This window comes from Haliotis rufescens, unplaced genomic scaffold, assembly GCF_023055435.1.
Source record: "Haliotis rufescens isolate VD_foot unplaced genomic scaffold, xgHalRufe1.0.p SCAF_20, whole genome shotgun sequence".
Lineage (NCBI taxonomy): Eukaryota > Metazoa > Mollusca > Gastropoda > Lepetellida > Haliotidae > Haliotis > Haliotis rufescens.
This window is the reverse complement of record NW_025963891.1, coordinates 14599111-14617081: the sequence shown is the minus strand read 5'-3', so window position 1 is coordinate 14617081 and position 17971 is coordinate 14599111. Positions and strand designations below refer to the sequence as shown.

Below are 17971 nucleotides of genomic sequence, written 5' to 3'. Positions count from 1 at the left end.
CAAGTGTTCAACATGTTCAACAATGCCTTTGCCAACAATATCAAAGATCAAGTGTTACAACTTTCCACTATTTACATGTGTGTCCTTGTAATTCTCAAAGGTGACATGTCACAAGCAGCAATAACACATTATTGAGACATTACAATAACCAGAGTTTTTTCAATGCACATAAAATTGTGATCCTTGTGTGCAAGTTTTAGTTGATTTTCAGTTGTAAAATCAGTAACCCTACCTTTGCAATGCTTTCTGAAACATATCAACAAACTTGAACACAATCAACCACAGCCAACAGCAGATGTAGGTTGTTTACATAGGATGATCATCTAGTGAGTGAGTTAGGTTTAACGCCGCTTTTAACAATAATCCAGTTATATTGCGGCTTGTCAGCTTAATGTGGGAGGAAAGCCCGAAGTGATGCAGGTCTCAGACATTTACCACTTCAGTGAAACCCACGAGCACAGGTATGGTGTTTGACAAACCTAGAAACATAATCGGGGCGAACCAGGATTCGAACCCACAATCATAAGGTTTCTGGCGTGCCCAAGGGACGCAACTCTGCACAGCGAATCGACTGGACCACCCGTGCCCCCTCATCATCTTGTATCTGCAGCAGACCGGATTTATGCCATCTGCAATTATCCAGTGTTTTGTATCTCTATTATGATACCCAGGTACCAATCGCCAACACAGCTTCATTCATGGACATGACATCAACATCTCCCTCTCTATCACTACCTTGGCATAGACTGTTCCTCGCTCTGTATTGAGTGGCAAAGCTTTGGTTGCCAATGGATACAGGGTACTGTAAGTCTTGAAATTAATGCAAGTGGTCTTTGTTTGCATTAATGAAACTTTGCATTTATGTCTCCAAAATAGGGAAAATACCATCTTGAATATAAACACAAACATGGTTTATTGAGCAGAAGTTGTAACAAGTATATAGCCTTGTCATTCAAACAATAGGAAATACACAGTAGGCATCCAGTGAGTTACCACTGCTGGGGCCAAGAGTTCTATCCACTTGTGTCAAACTGAGAGTCACATTTTTTGTCCAGGGCATCAGCAGTCGTATTAATTTGGAGATGCATTAATTTCAAGATATACAGTATTTATCACAACAGCACATGTAGTGTCTGCTTTGGCAAATGACTTTGTTTGAAATATGCCACTGTTCACCGAGCAGTGAACGGGTACCCAGAAGTTTGACATGTATATCCGAATGTTAACCTGGCAGCTTGGATGTATACTCCCCAGGGAGCTGAGAATGAAAATTGAATGCACATTGATCCACTGACTGCCGCAAAGAGCCTGCTTGAGGATGTGGATTTGGTGTTATAAAAATGCACATTATTATTATAACAGAATGGAGAATCACTTAAAGTACAACAGATAAGCTGCAGACAAAATGTATCCAACACTTTCTTATTACATGTTCTTTTACAAATTACAGAACATGTACTAGATATGAAACATCTATCCACAATGTTTGGAGGTCAGACACTTTGCACAAAATACTGACTCATCACTAAAGTGAACATGACATAACACTTCATTGGAAGATAAAGGCCATTGTTAAGTGAAGAGTTGCCTGCTCTTGATCCAGCAATGATCTGGATCATGAAGGTATGAAGACACCATGAAACACTACAGTTGGTTCTCGCAAGACTTGGGTACTGGTTACAATGTTCTGAGGTGGGGTGAGGTGAAAAGCAGGTTAATGTCATGTCCAAGAGTATTGCACTTATATATACATGCATGCACTTAGTTGTGTGTGTGGCTGCTTTTACTAGTCCGGACTGATGTGAATTTATAGTGCTAGCCCACTGAGATACCATGCCGCAATTTAACATGAATACCCCACTCGGACACAGTATACTGACTCCGAGCTGACCAGTCCTTGCTTTAACCCCTTAATGCTGAGCGCCAGACAGGGTAACAACAAGTACCATCTTTTTACGTCTTTTGGTATGACGCGGCCGGAGATCAAACCCCGGACCTTACGCACTCCGGGATGATGCTCTACCACTAGACCATGGAGGGATCTCATGAAGGTATGACAACACTAAGAAACACTACAGTTGGTTCTTGCAAGACTTTGGTACTGGTTACAAGCCAATCCAATGTAATCTACATGATATAAACACAACCAAAAACAACCTTCGCAAACAAGAATTTATTCTAGTTCAGGACACAGTCAGAAATGTTGAACCGAATACATGTACAAATCTATCTTGAATGTTCCAGTCATACGGGTACCTGAAGTAACTGTCACACAATATTTCTGGCATAAAGTTCCTACAGGACGTTTCATTACTTGATGTACTCGTGATCCTTGTGGCCAGGCTGTAGCATGGGGATGTGGGGCCAGAATGTGGGCTTGCTCACAGGGTCCAGACTCTTGTCAGGGAAGTAGTAGGCGTACATCTCATGTGTCATCTGGTCGGGCGGAGGGATGCTCCCCAGCTTGTCCAGCTGTAAACATCAAGTGAAGAAAATGACTCACTTCACGTACAAGTGTTGGGAACTTCATAAAGTCATGTCCATTCAAATATGAAGAATACAGCAATGAACGCAGACTAGTTGACCCAATATAAACATGAGGAATGGAAAGCAACAAAAAAGGAATTGTGTACTGAGTTGCTGAGATTTCATATTTATTAACATATCCTGCATTACTCCTTAATGCATTTAATGTTTGCTTTTGACAGAAAGACAAATCTGTGTGAGGTCCAGCTGAAGAAAAAGTTGTTCAAACTAGTTGTGGGGCTAATTTCAGCCTCATCAATACATATATTATCAATACACAATAATTCAGATTAAGTTGGTTTTCAATTCACAGAATAGATTCCAGCATTCACAAGATGAACTACGAAACAAATGATAAAACACATTGGTTCTCCTCCGCTTAATAAAACATGAGGATTATAATAAGGATAGTAACACCAGCAGCACCTCAGACTTAGTTCCTCATGCTTGAATGGTGTTTCCTTTTGGAGGAGTATCATTGTACCCATAAAAATGGACTTCAAGCCACAAGTGATTCAGTTATTTACACAGTTGGAATGTTCAGACAGACCAGCTGTCACCAACTTTGGAGTGAATCAGTATGTCTATACATCACATCAACTTACCATCATCCTGGCTTCCTTAATCTGTCCCTGAAGCACGCCAACGAAAGTTTTGCTGTCAGCCTCCTGTCAATCCAGAACAATGCTGTATTTATTTACCATAAAAATAACATCACCAGGTTTGTCACATTTCAACACAAATTCAAAATGCCATGGTAAATATTTCCTATTGTATCGTTTTTGTTACACCTATCTTAACAATGCTTCACTGAGTTAACATGTAGCATCCCCAATAGAATCACAGCAATTGATAAACCTAAGTAAAATCATAATTCAGTAAGGAGGGTTTAACACCATCTTATTAACACCTACTTGAACAGCATTTCATAAACATCAGTGTAAATCGGGAAAGGATGCTGGACGTAAACATTTACCATTTTAATGAAAACCACAAGCATGGACATGATGTTAAAGAATCTGGTGAATCTGTGATTCAAACACAACATGATAGGATTCTGGTACTCTGTGAATTACATGGCTTTAGATGACTGGACCACCTGTGCCCAACTATACATGATAACAACTGCTGCTTGACTTATAACAAATGCAAACTTACAGCCTTCTTCTCCTGGGTATCTACCTCCTGCAGCATATTGTTCTTGTCCTTCGGAAATGGTACAGAGACATTCTGGTACTGGAAACATAGACATCAAGTTAGGAACCATGTTTTACCTAAATGGGTCGGTTTTACTGTATGTGCAGTAAATGCAAGACATGTCTCTCAGAATAGTCCATAATGCTTCAACTTTATAATGTTCAACACTAGAGTAAAAGTTGTTTTGTGCATTGTCAGCAATATTACAGCTATACAGCGGTTAGAATTGACCCCTGAAAGTCTATGCTTGTTGCACAAATGTGATTCAGTGGGTCTGGTGATGAGGCTCGGTGACTGGGTTCATTGCTTGTTAATGTCCCATGACCACTTTCATCTTATCACTTGGGTGAGTGAGTGAGTTTGGTTTTACGCCGCTTTTAGCAATATTCCAGCAATATCACGGCAGGGGACACCAGAAATGGGCTTCACGCATTGTACCCATGACGGGAATCGAACCCGGGTCTTTGGCGTGATGAGCGAATGCTTTAACCACTAGGCTACCCGACCGCCCCATCTTATCACTTGGTCCTTTTCAATTATTTTACAGGCTGCTGTCATATCTCTGCTCTGTAAATCTTGCCTGATAGTATGCGCAATGACCAATGTTGTTTTACTCAGCTTCTTTGATAAGCATGTGAAACTGGGGACCTCTTCACATCTGTAATTTCCACAGTGTTTTGTTTTAAGGGGGGGGGGGAGCATAAATTGATATGACTGAAGATAAGTTTGTTCAGGTCAGCATGGTCAGGCTGTTTCAGGCATCCATCACATATCACATATATGATTATGAACATAAAAATGTTTTACCTGTTTTTCAAACTGTTCTGCAACAGCAGCGTTTGCAAGTCTAGCTTTGTAAAACGAAAAGTCAAGCTTAGGCAGGCTCTCCGGATACTGGTGGACCCTGAAACATAATCAAGTGTGTCAAGACTTCTAATTCTTTGTCACAGCTACACTGGAGGCTAACACCTACATAACTAATGTTCAGCGGATACAGTTGAGTAAGTCCCAATTAGAAATACTCTGTTATGATTCAATGTAAAACGATGTCTGAAAACCAGCAGTATTTGGTATTACAGTAATACACTATGGAAGATTTTGGAATGACGGTATAACATTTATTAAAGGAAATAGGAAACAGCTTACAGAACAAATGAGGCACAGTGATATGAGTTTAATGTTAAAGGAATTGTTTTACTGGTTTGGATTTGACCACCATTAAAATTGTCTGCCAAGCTCTTGATGTGCTTTCATGACTTAAGCAACTCTCACACTTTGCCGAGGTGGTTGCCGAGCTCTCCCGAGCCTAACTTGGTTAGGACTCGGGAAGAGACTACATATATACGAGTACGCTACAAGTGTGTTACGAGACCCATAGGAGTCAAAAAGGAGTACAATAGGAGTCTATTAAGAGCTGGTACGAGTTTGGAACGAGGAGGCTACGAGCTGCTAAATAATTTGGCAGGAATTAAACTTGAATAGCTCGTATTAGACTTGGTCAACTTGGCAATAAATGTTGCGAGTTCATACGAGTTCTGTATGAGCACCACGAGGGTACGAGTAGGACGAGTGTGTTACGAGTTTGTAATGAGTTTCTTAGGAGTTGGCTGGCGGCCTGACTGTTTTGAGCAGTTCCAAAACTCTCGTAGATCAGTTCGAGGTATCCCAAGTTACCCCAAGTTTAGTACGACCTCACTACGAGCTCCATATGAGTTACCCCCAAGTCAGCTCGGGTCCATACTCGGCATGCAACCTGGCAAAGTGTGAGAGCCCCTTTAGCTACCTACTTTTGCTATGGGACAATCCATAGCCCCTAGCAGAGAACTGATGAGGGCATACAGTAACTGCAGCTACTTATTAACCATGTGTTTTTCGCTAATAATATTTGGAATGTCTTCAATCTTATAAATTTTGTGTTTTTTTCATAATAAGATCAGAAAATTCAGATCTACTGTCTTTAATTATTTGCATAATAAGCATTAAAAAAGAGCATTCAATATACCTCTTCCTACAAATTGAAAGATACAATAGTTACACATATCTTAGTGTCTATTATCAACTCTGAACACTGAACATGCTGAACATAAACATGGATATGCAATTGGGACATTTCTACTCTATTGACAGGCTGTTGGTGTTGTCATGGGCACTACGAAAATGTACAGGTAAAATCACAGGTACCTTATGTTCACAGAAACATAGCTTACCCTGGTAATAAATTTCACATTGTCACTTAAACTCATTCATGTGTGCAACATGCCTCAAATTTGACGTTTAATAAATCCCCTACAATCCTGACTTTAGCAGTGTTAATATTGCCAAGCTTGTGTACATTTTTGTACTCTGATTTTGGTAAGGGTATATTTCTGTAGCGGTGTGCAGGCCATGACTCCCAACAGCATAAATATGTGAAGGGGTTTATTCATCAGTCGGGAGATGTAAATAATACTAAATATTGCATATATGCTCATTTCGTATCCTAATTAAAAACGAATAACTAAAATTGACAAATGAACACAGATGTCAACAGGTAAATCTACAGTTTAGTATTTTCCATTGACATTGAAAAGAGGTATTTGACATTCATGCCAACAGAATTCTATTGCAAACAAATATATTTCTGGATAGCAAAGTAAATGAACAAGACCTGTTTACAATGCTCTCTGATTTTGCTTTGAAGGCTCTAAAGAAATCCCGCTGGTTGGCTGGGACCCTTTCAGCAAATGCTGTCCAATCGACAGCTGATTTTGCAATTCTTCTAGCAGCCATCCTCGCAGCGTGTAAATGGCGACGGAGAGACTGACCTTGCCCTCGACCAAGGTTATGACACAACGTGAGATCTCGAGGAACGAGATTTGAGAATCGTAGAGTATGGCGTCCACATAATGGAAATAGGACGTAAAAATGTTACTATTTTGAATAGGAAAAGGATTAGACAGATAGATTAGTAGTTGTAGGAAGGGCATTGGGTACCTTTTTATATCGGGGTTAATTAAAGTAGGGGGGTTTAAATCACAAGCACCATGTCGACTGAAACTATGGAAACAAATCATAGTGCTGTCAACTCAATTTCAAGGCAAGACAGCAAAACAAGGAAGGCCGAGTGGGTGAGGTTAAATGTCGGAGGCACCATATTTATGACCACAAGAACGACTCTCTGCAGAGATCCTAAATCATTCCTCTATAGATTGGTGCAGGAAGACCCCGACCTTGGTTTGAACACGGACAAGGTGAGTCAGTTGACAAGAGGGACCAAATTTAGGCCTCAGATCTATTTTTGATCAGTTTGGTTTTACTTGGCTCGTGCATCTGGCTAGTGTCTAAGTCAATGTCTACTTTGCAACTTTATCATTATTGTCATGCATTTTTGTGGCGAGTGATCTCTCTCTCGAGGTTAATGTGTACATTGTCCATCCCAAGTCAAAACAACTTGCAGAGCACTACTCTCCAATATAACCCATCGCCAATATTGCTCTTTTTAAGCATGGAAAATGAAGACACGAAGCATGCAAATGCACTTGATATTCTTGTTTATTTTATTTTTTTCATTTTTTCAGTTGCATTTATTCTTCTCACAAAAAAGCCTAGTGACCAGGATGAAGTAGTTTCCTGGCAAATGTTTTGGCTGCAGAAACTCTCATGGATTTCCACCTTCACTCACAACTCTTCGTCAGTAGGTCTAATCATAATGATTCAAATGCCGACTCACCCTCATGGCGTCATTAGTCATGCCGATGCCTCCCTAGTTCCTTCCTTTAATCCATGTTATCTTTACAGTGTTCCAACTCATACCTTTCTGTGACAAAATCACCAAAAACCGTCATTCATGTATACTCGTGAATTAAACATCTGATGCTTGGAGCCATACTGGCTCTTCATTACCACTTAGTACCTTGTAGATTACGGAATGGGACAAGTGTTGCCAAATGACATCAGGATCACTCGTGAGTGTCGGTAGACTAAAGTCACAAGACACAATACCTACCCTTAACCTTCGAAAGTGTCCATCACCTATTCAACACTTCCCGTTCAGTTCCGTAACATCTTATTCGTGACGAGGTAAATTTGCACTAAGTTTAATAGTGGGGACGTATATTTCAGTCTGTAACAGTCTGAAGGTCGCAAGTTCGCATCCATCATATATTCTCACAAAAGCTGTTTGCATGTCTTTGAGACACATGTCCTACAGCAAAGATCTTCCTCAGAAGAAGTTGTTGTACTGCATTCTAAAGGTGCTCCGCTCTCTTAGTATCGCTCTTTGCACTCTGCCTTTGTTCCCATCTCATCGTTTTGAATAAAGCCTCTCAAGGCGAAAAGCTCCTTCTTGTGTTACGGTCGTCTGGAGTGTCCCCAAACCTTACTGGTGTGGTGGCAGTGCTATGGATAGCTTCTCACATCTGACATTCATTTGGATCATGCTAAACATTCGAAATATCACCATCGCTTCACAGCAGTCAATCGGCCACTATTGCTTTTACTGGTTAGCACAAGTTACACCCACATCATGGCTAACACTTCAAGAGCACCTAAACAGTGGTGTTTAACATTTGAAAATTGGTGTCAAAATCTTTTATACACATTATCACTGGATCGGTACTTTGTGGACGGGTGCCACATGGCCCCCAAAACTGCCCTTGACCCTTTTGGGGGATTTACCAATGATAATGAGGAGGTAGACGCTATGTTGCGACGAACAGCTCTACATTAGGTCAGTGCACCAGAATTTATGCTCAGACATATAGCTGACTATTGCCCTATGATTTCAAGGAACACTATGGTGAAGAGTTCTATATCTATTGATCAGATCGCAAGTTATCAACCATTATGGGTTTCAGTCTACTGGAGCTCACTTCATAGACTTTTCTGACATTAAGATTGACCCGGAGGAACTCCCAGAAGATTTATATCAGTTCCTAATGGCCTTTATCGAAGACAATCTCATGCCTCAGATTGGTGCAATCACACACCGTAGAGAAATCATCAGTGAGGATGAGGAACTTTCACCCAGAGAACTTTGTTATCCTCACATGGCTACGCTTAATTCACCCTGATTTGCCCAAACCAGTCAAGCAAAGTTGTGGTACAGAACTACGCTCACAGACTTTGGCTTCTATTAAACCAGAAGTTTCGCAGGCTCTATCATCTCTCTTAGATGAGATACATACAGGGGATGACGTGAACATTATGAGGGTTGCATCATCTTTAGTTGGCAACCAAAGATCTTCGTTCACCAACAGACACCTATAAGCCTTCTCTCAACACCCAAACAAGGTGTGCCCTCTGTGCAGTCAAGCTGGATGCTCAGAAGTACAGCATTTTTTCAGTACCGGTACATCATTTGTACATGCCCACACCTACCATATAATGACAGGAAGTATATGACAAAGGTTCGGCAAATATCCCACATTTTGGAGACAGAAGAGGATGACAATGAGGCGGTAGAGGATGCTCTTATTGTTGACTCCCCCACATTACCTAGTTCTACCAATGTCTCAGCCCCAAGGATTCAGATCCGTCAGTCACCGTACATAGAAGCTTTCCACTACAATCATGTTGTTCACCTCACCCTCGACATCTGGAAGCTAGGGTTACCAAGTCATTGCAGTCAGCCCATCAAGCAGACTGATCCTCAACCCTGGAAGTCGTTTGAGAGACCTGCATGGCATTTACAGGTGACGACAAGGAATTTTTATTCAAAGGCTTGGGGTGAGAGACACTCTTGTCAAGTTAGTCCAGTTGCTATCCTACCCGACAGCAGTGTGGCAGCCCTTGATCCTACAACTTCATTTCCACAAATCTCAACTGTTCTTCATAAGGGATAAACTACTCCAGCCTGATTCCATACCTCCACCATTGGTAACAGCCAGTTTCAAGTCGCTTCTTGAAGAGTGTGACCACCTTTTTCAGGGTTATAATAGAAAGTCAGGTCCATTCCAAGCAGTTGTGAACATGGGTCCTGTAATACAACCGCATCACAAAGGACATGTCCCCAATATTCTAGGGACAGGCTTGTAGAACTAAAGATAAAGTCCAACGAACTTGAAGATCTGGGAGTCATGATATACTCACTCATTGTGTTAGGCAGAATAATCACATAGACATGAAAACAGTCTCATGAAGGTCTTCTGTTATGTTTTCTTGACCTTATGCTACAGTCAGTCTATGTGCACTGATTGCGTTTTGGTTCTCACTCTTCCCATAATGTTACCATATTTTCTTATGCATTATAGACAATATTGTGCAAGTTTTGTTGAAAAAGGCGGTTAGTGTATGCCATCACCAATATGTCCCATCTTAATCAGCAAGCATAAGGCCCACTTTCTTATTTACTTTCTGCCAGTGGACTTTGAGAAAAGAAAAGAGGAAGTTTACACTAATATTGTTGTCTAGTTATGTGTGGGCAAGGGTCATAGAGATAACTCCCTTAGCAACGCTCTCTGCACTCCGCCATTGTTCCCCCCCCCCCCCCCCCCCCCTCGTGGTTTTGAATAAAGCCTCTGATAACAAAAAGCCTCTCAATTTGGTGTCCCTCAAACCTTACTGGTGCATGATAAGTTCTCTCTTCAAATACTTGGCATGCAGTCTTACTGTTAGTAAGCCAGGAAGACTCTCTTGACCAGCTTCCACTTAGCAAAAGCAAAAGTAAGCATGGTAAGGCTAGTTTACATTTATCATTGTAGGGGCGTCGGGTAGCCTAGTGGTTAAAGTGTTCGCTCATCACGCCCAAGATGGGTTCGTTTCCCGACATGGGTACAATGTGTGAAGCCCCTTTCTGGTGTCCCCCACCGTGATATTGCTGGAATATTGCTAAAAGCGGCGTAAAACCATACTCACTCACTCACTCATTATCATTGTGACAGCTAGCATGTGTGGCTAAACATGCTAAAGAATTTCTTGTGTTAATATCTTATGTAGTAATATTGTGTTTCAGGATGAAGAAGGAGCCTACCTCATTGACAGAGATCCCACCTACTTTGGCCCAGTTCTCAATTACTTGAGACATGGGAAACTTGTCATTAATAAGGATCTTGCAGAAGAAGGTAAGTATCACCATGGCATGAGTTAGATCACCTCACTGTTCAGGAAAATATTATGACCTATTGGACTGGGATGAGTAACTTGTGTCAGATGAGTCCTGAGTACCAACAGGACTACCCGAGCCATGGTTAGTCATGGGATATATAGTCTAATGACAAGAACAATAAAACTCCATGGTTACACTACAAGCCTCTAATATTCTTATTTCTTTCTGACTACCTGCATTTCTTCTGATTTCATATGTTTGAGTAAAGATAAAAATTCAGTTAACTTCAGTGTATGCATAATCAGATTGGTCTCTACATGGATCTAGATAGTTTTTGCCAGTGCTCCTGTGAAACAGTTCCTAGTCGAACATTTTGTACCCAACTCTTGAGACCTACAGCTAGTACCCAGGTACGGTCATGTAATAGGAGTTAGTGTATAGTAGTCATGGTAGTGGGACGATATACTGATGCATCAGTGGATCACAATATTTTACTTCTCAATACAAGTATTGATCACAGTCGCACAATAAGTAAAATAATGTTGATTCTTACCTTAACTTAAACATTTGCGTTAGTAACTAATTAGAAGTGAAAATATGCAGTTAAAATATATTTTCATTCATTGTGCCATACTTGATACAGCCAACAGTTAAATCGTCAGTGATACACAGTATTTGGCCATCTTGACTATGAAAAAGATGGCTAATGCACCACAGTTAAGAGCACTTGCAAGTGTCGTGATATGCATCAGATCACATAGTTGGTGTATCGTCCCAGCCCTAGTCGGGTATCAGGGGTAGTAAATTTGGACTCCCAGCCTTAATGACCTGTATTAATCATGTGAGGATAAAGCATACATTGGGATTGTAATGTAAACCTCAACATGTTCAAAGGGAGGGACATGGATGTGGAAAACTACAGGTGAAAATGTACCGCTTAGCTTAAAAAGGAAGGTCCTCAACAAAGTAATATCCTTCTTATTATGTTTGTAGAAAACTATGATATAGAAAAACTAAGGGAGTTCTGTTCAATGTATCAAATATTGTGCATGTTCCACATCATATATGGCATCATGCCTGCATCCTAATTAAATTACCAAGTGGAGATCTGAATCATTCTTTTTAATGCAACAATAGGTCCCTAGTACCAATGCTGTTACTGTTACTTTTCATGCTGCATCATATTAATATGAAAACCTGTCCTTCAGTTTACATTAAAAGTTAAAACGGGTCAGAATAGGTCTTCAGCAACACATGCTTGCCGAAAAAGGTGACTACGCTTGATGTAAGAAGCGACAAACAGTATTGGGTGGTCGGGCTTGCTGACTTGGTTGGTGCACTTCATCGTATCCCAATTGCGTGGATAGATGCTCATGATGTCAATCACTGGACTGTCTGGTCCAGACTTGAGTATTAGCTCAAATAGCTGGAATATTGCTGAGTGTGGCATTAAACAACAAACAAACAAATATTACGTATAAACTTTTTTGTAAATATTTTGCTAAGAGTTTTAGACACTAGCAAGTATATATACCATTAGTTATCTTGAATTTGTTTTTAGTCAGTGTATTTGATTGAATGTCAAACACCAAATGTTGATTAAGCTGTTGTGGTAAACCAATCCTTAATTGTCTCAAAAACCGATGCTTTACACTAGTGAGTTGACAAGTGGAAGAGAATGCTTCAAGGAAACATGTGTCTATTTTCAGGTGTTTTGGAGGAAGCTGAGTTTTACAACATCACCGATTTGATAAAGCTGGCCAAGGATAAGATCAGAGAACGAGATGCCAAACAAAACCAGGTAAGTGTCTTACTTTCCTTATCTTCAGACTTTTTTTTGATGTTGCGACGGTCGTCACAATGGCCTCTAACAACTGATACGAATGGTGGCTGAAAAGTTTTGAGCCTAACTACACAGGATGTATAGTACGCCATGACTGTTTACAGGCTGCATTCGAACCAAATACACGACCAGGTAGCATAGTTTTGCAGGCATCAAAATGACATGGTATTGTCTGTTGATGAGTCTGGCTGTCATCAAGTATCTCCAACTGAAAGAGATGACTCCAACAGACTTCCAAGTAGATATGGTGTCAACTTTAGGGGAAGATGCTCCTTCCTTTGCCACTGTTAAGTGGTGGATGGTGGGGTTTAAGAGGAAGAGAGAGCCTTGGAAGATAATCAGGAAGACCTTAAACTGTCACCTCAAAGTAAACTCTTGATAAAGAAATGCTGTGTTATGGATGGTCGACGACTCACCACACGTTACATAGCCAATACAGAGGGGGTAGGTCGGGTAACCTAGTGGTTAAAAGCATTCACTTGTCACGCTGAAGACCCGAGTTTGATCTTGACATGGGTACATTTATAAACTGCTCGCCACATAACTGGTGACCATATCTGTTTAGGATTGGCTCCTAAAATATTAATGTTAGAAGCCGCTTGGCTATTTAACAAAAGAACGAACTTAGAGAGCTTATTGTCAGTTACTTGTTTATTTGATGATGAATTGTTTGTTTCCATTAGAACTTGTTGGGGCGGTCGGGTAGCCTAGTGGTTAAAGCGTTCGCTTGTCACGCCGAAGACCCGGGTTCGATTCCCGACATGGGTACAATGTGTGAAGCACATTTCTGGTGTCCCCCGCCGTGATATTGCTGGAATATTGCTAAAAGCGGCGTAAAACCATACTCACTAGAACTTGTTGAATAGATGAACAAGGTTTCCATACAACAATCAAGACTTTCTTTACTACCATGTTTTCCAGACATATATGAAGAATGTATATAGAGTGCTACAGTGTTCTGAGGAGGAGCTCACACAGATGGTGTCCACAATGTCTGATGGCTGGAAGTTTGAACAGGTAAGTTGGATGGCAGTTAGCACTTTAGTTTGTTATCTGTAGGGAGTGTTGATGGGGGAAACCAGTGAAATTATGGTACCATATATGACCATAGATTAGCCGATATCAAAGATAAGCCGACGCATTAACTTGGTCCTTAAATCTATATCAAAATGTTCTGTGCGGTAGATAAGCTGGACCTCCAACCTAAAACTACATCTCGTCATGATCTGTCATCGGAAATAGAATATTAACAAATCCATAATGAATATACGCAAGTTAATCATATCGTTACACCATCAATAATGAAAAGCGTTCATTGTATATGGGGACTCACGTTTGTAATCTACTGAATGTATCTTATTAATAGTAGTCAAACTTTCAGTCAATAATATTTACATTAATTTCTATGAAATCGTGTGTCCCTCCGGTACCCTCTGCTTGCCTTATTCAATAAGGTCTGTTTACCAACTCACCGTTATTTACAGCAATCACAATCATATTATCGCTATTGATGCCTTGAAATGGTATACATTTACTCACTAAGACTATTTAAGTATACTAGACCAATTTCCTCCTGCACATTTATTTTTTCTTAAATTTACTTCTTTCATATCGGCTGTCACCAGCTAATGGATAAGGTCACAGAATGCTTGTGGTTTTATTTGAGTTAGTAACTTTGTTATATCTTCTTTTCAAGCTGATCAACATAGGATCCCAGTACAACTACGGGTCAGAAGATCATGCAGAGTTCCTATGCGTGGTCTCCAAAGAATGTCCGAACATTGTCAATGGTCATGAGAGTGAGTCGACAGATCGTGCCAAGGTGGGTCTTGATCATCTTCCCATTCAGGCATTGTTTGGAATATAAATTTTAAACAAGTCAAAGTTTACAGTGCTGTAGGAAATGTTTGCACGTTATGAAAACTGAATATTTGGATCATGTGTTTATGATGATTTTTATTTGCCAGAGAAATGAGATATGTTGTGTTTCGGAGACGATTATCTATAATTAAATATGATGGAAATTCATGTTCCATGTCACCAGCTTAGCCAACATTACCAACAGTGGCTTTTCAGCTAAGTTGTTGCAATTTACTGTGCAGAGTTGCGTCCCTTTGGCACACCAGAAGAATCCTGGTTTGCATCAATTATGTTTCTAGGTTTGTCAGCTACGTACGCATACTTGGGTTTTTTAACAAAGAGGTAAACAAAAAGACCTGCACCACTTCCAGCTTTCCTCCGACATCAAGCTGAGACGTTGTGATGTAACTGGAACACTGTTCAATGCAGCATTAAACCCATTTCACTCACTCACTCACTCATATTAACCAGATTTTGTTTAGGTGTGTAAGTTTGCACCTTTCAACTGGTGTACAAACAACTTAAAGGCGACTATGCTTGTCGTAAGAGGCGACTAATGGGATCGGGTTGTCAGGCTCACTGACTTGGTTGATGCATGTCATCATATCCCAATTGCGTGGATCGATGCTCATGATGTCAATCACTGGAGTGTCTGGTCCAGACTCGATTATTTACAGACCGCAGTCATACAGCTGGTATATTGCTGAGTGCGACGTTAAACAACAAACAAGCAAAACAAAACAAACAACATAAACACTTGTCTTTATCTGGACATTCATAAACTCCTACAATTTAACACCATCATTATGACAGTACATTAATTTTGTGGTGTTGTCTTGACTTACAGGTGTTGCAGCAGAAAGGCTCAAGGATGTGACTAATTCCAGAGTTTTTGAGAAGCGCGTCAGAGACGAGTTGTTCCAGTCTGTTTGACCTTGCTTATCTGTGGTATGAGAAGATTCTGCCATTTTTCAAACGGACATGAAGCTACCGTAGAATCTCACTCCAGCAAGAAGGAGACATGGTGTGTCTTTGCACAGGAAATACATGTCATTGCTGAATTTTGAACAAGTATTCGGTTTCACATTAATGCTCATTCTCGGTGGAACAATTTTGAACATACTTCAGCTCTTCAGCTCTTCAGCATCTTGCATGCGTCATTCGACAACATTAACCGTTGCCATGTCAGTTGTGTGTGGTACACTTGTTGCCCTCTTTAGTGCTTCTCAGACTCTACACCATTATGGATACTGTTACATGTGGTATTATATTTTATAAGAATGCTTTTATCAATACATTAGGGGCCATGATTCCAACTTCCAAGGGAGATAATTTATATTTTGACCATATTTGGAAGCAGAGGATAGCGTTCAGTGGTACATTGCAGTTATTCTGATGGCAAAATAGTAACTTTGCTTTTGTTTTTAGTAATGTGACAAATTATGTAGTTGACTTCAGTGTTTGTCTGAATCTTTGTGTAACTGTGGTTATTGTGCTGAGTCTGGTATGGCTTCCCTTGTTGTATGATCTAGTGCTGTCCTTTAGCATCTGCCCAAGGCAAGAGCGTCCACTAGCCTTTTTATCAAAGTCTTGTTTCCACCCTTGCATCATCAATCCCATTTTCCTGTGCTAAATAGGATTGGACATGACATTAGTCCAATCAGAGAACGTTTCACATAATCAACATCCCCAACTGGTACACTTTTGTATGAACGTGATTTACTGCTGCCTGTTTTTGTTGGCACGAATATGTCTTTTTCATCTTTTGAACCCCCCAACAATTGCCTATGTTTTTGTGTCAGGGATGAAATCGCAAATGTTTCTGTTTTCTGATTGACTTGGTCGTCGGCTATGGTAGTCGCCATCTTTGTGAAGCTATACAAGGTTAGAACAGCGATCTGATTGGATATCATGTTTTCATTACAAGGGGCACAACTCTTGATCTACACGAGGTGGTGCCATGGTCAAGCCAAGAAAAGTGGCTTTGTGGTGCAAGGGTAGAAACTAGGCTTTGATATAAGCTGGTGGACACACTTGCCTCGGGAAGATGTTCTTTAATAACTGAATGCAGTTTTATTTGTATTTTATCACAATCTGCATTTATTGTAAAAGATGAGTCTGTTTGATGATGTTTGATGTTTTGATGATGTTTACCGTTAGCAAGACATAATTACATCAGAATACTGAACATGATTGTTTTCGTAGAAAACTTTAAGAATCTTATTATTATGTTATCGAAATGTCCTCATTTGATGAACTGAAGTATTCTTTGCAATATAGAAAGTTAAAATACTCTGTAATCAAGTGTAATTGTTGTCTAATTGTCTGCTGAGATTATGTGATTGTGAGAGTTCTTTTTGATCAAGTACTAGTCACTTAAATACATGTTATTGAAAATGGGTTTGTGCTATTACTAGTAAAGTTGTCATTCACTGGTAGTGCAGCAAGAGTGTTTAGTAAGCTAGCATAGTGATCTCTGTTTGACTGTACTTGTAAGTCATAGGAGAGATTTGAATTTAGTTATGTTTTGGTCTTTTGAATCAGAATTACTTTGCTTGTCATCGTTAAATGCATCTGATTGACTTGACCAATTCAACTAGGGAGTACAATTACCAGTAAATTCAAGAATATGTTATTGCTTATCCATTCCATATCTGAAAGTACCAGTGCAGTTGTTACCTCCTTGTTGAGATGGTTTGACTAGGTCATCTTAAAAAAATATATTGATTTGTCTATATGCTTGGATTTCACAACAGGAAGGTAGGTAGGTAGGTAGGTAAGATTTGTTTTCTTAGATCAAATTGTACCTAAGTTGTTTTGACAAGGGGGCGTAGGTGGTCCTGTTGCCTCGTACTTGGCAATTCGCTGTGCAGAGTTGCTTCCCTTTGGCATGCAAGAATCCTATGATCATTGTTTGAATCCAAGAGTTGCCCTGATTATGATTTTGGTTTGTCAGTACCGTACCGTTGCTCATGGTTTCACGAAATGGTAAGGATGCACATCCTGCATCACTCAGGGCCTTCCACCACATCAACAGACTTCTCCCTGTGCTGTGAATGTATTATGTCTGCATTTGTACACCTGATACGTGCAGAGATGTCCCTGCATCTGAAACAGTGCCCGTTCAGCAAACACAGGTGTTTGAGATGCTCATGATTCCAGAAAAACCATTCACACAGAAACAGATACTCAGACATGCTCATGAAGATCCAGGGTAGAAGAGGTCATCGGCAATCCATGCTTGCCGTAAAAAGTGACTGTGCTTATCGTAAGAGGTGACTAACGGGATCGGGTGGTCAGGCTCACTGACTTGGTTGATGCACGTCATCGTATCCCAATTCCGTGGATTGATGCTCATGATGTCAATCACTGGCTTGTCTGGTCCAGACAAAATTATTTACAGACCGTAATCATATAGCTGGAATATTGCTGAGTGCGACGTTAAAGAACGAACAAACAAACAAAACAAAAATGCACATAAATGCATTCACTCGGTCAATCTATAATTATCTCTGCAACTC

The 17971-nt window shown here is 40.3% G+C and overlaps 2 protein-coding genes across 2 annotated transcripts; one reads left to right on the top strand and one right to left on the bottom strand.

The window, feature by feature from the left end:
* Window positions 1-2158: 2158 nt before the first annotated feature.
* On the bottom strand, window positions 2159-6539 carry LOC124132209 (ATP synthase subunit d, mitochondrial-like). The gene is made up of 5 exons (XM_046495994.2): window positions 6371-6539; window positions 4531-4627; window positions 3685-3762; window positions 3132-3194; window positions 2159-2472 (listed from the first exon to the last, which is right to left on the bottom strand). Exons 1-5 carry the CDS (start codon window positions 6490-6492, stop codon window positions 2311-2313), a joined length of 522 nt encoding a protein of 173 aa, XP_046351950.1. The 5' UTR covers window positions 6493-6539; the 3' UTR covers window positions 2159-2310.
* Window positions 6540-6568: 29 nt separating this feature from the next.
* LOC124132202 (BTB/POZ domain-containing protein KCTD5-like) lies at window positions 6569-17662 on the top strand. Its single transcript, XM_046495987.2, has 6 exons — window positions 6569-6953; window positions 10655-10763; window positions 12457-12548; window positions 13512-13607; window positions 14287-14412; window positions 15298-17662. Exons 1-6 carry the CDS (start codon window positions 6747-6749, stop codon window positions 15325-15327), a joined length of 660 nt encoding a protein of 219 aa, XP_046351943.1. The 5' UTR covers window positions 6569-6746; the 3' UTR covers window positions 15328-17662.
* The last annotated feature ends 309 nt before the right edge of the window (window positions 17663-17971 follow it).

Coding starts and splice junctions, on each gene's coding strand:
- LOC124132202 (XM_046495987.2), top strand. CDS start 6,747: ATGTCGACTGAAACTATGGAAACAAATCATAGTGCTGTCAACTCAATT. Junction 13,608..14,286: donor ATGGCTGGAAGTTTGAACAG/GTAAGTTGGATG, acceptor CTTCTTTTCAAG/CTGATCAACATAGGATCCCA. Junction 14,413..15,297: donor AGTCGACAGATCGTGCCAAG/GTGGGTCTTGAT, acceptor CTTGACTTACAG/GTGTTGCAGCAGAAAGGCTC.
- LOC124132209 (XM_046495994.2), bottom strand. CDS start 6,492: ATGGCTGCTAGAAGAATTGCAAAATCAGCTGTCGATTGGACAGCATTT. Junction 3,763..4,530: donor CAGAACAGTTTGAAAAACAG/GTAAAACATTTT, acceptor CTATGTTTCCAG/TACCAGAATGTCTCTGTACC. Junction 3,195..3,684: donor ATACCCAGGAGAAGAAGGCT/GTAAGTTTGCAT, acceptor CTGGATTGACAG/GAGGCTGACAGCAAAACTTT.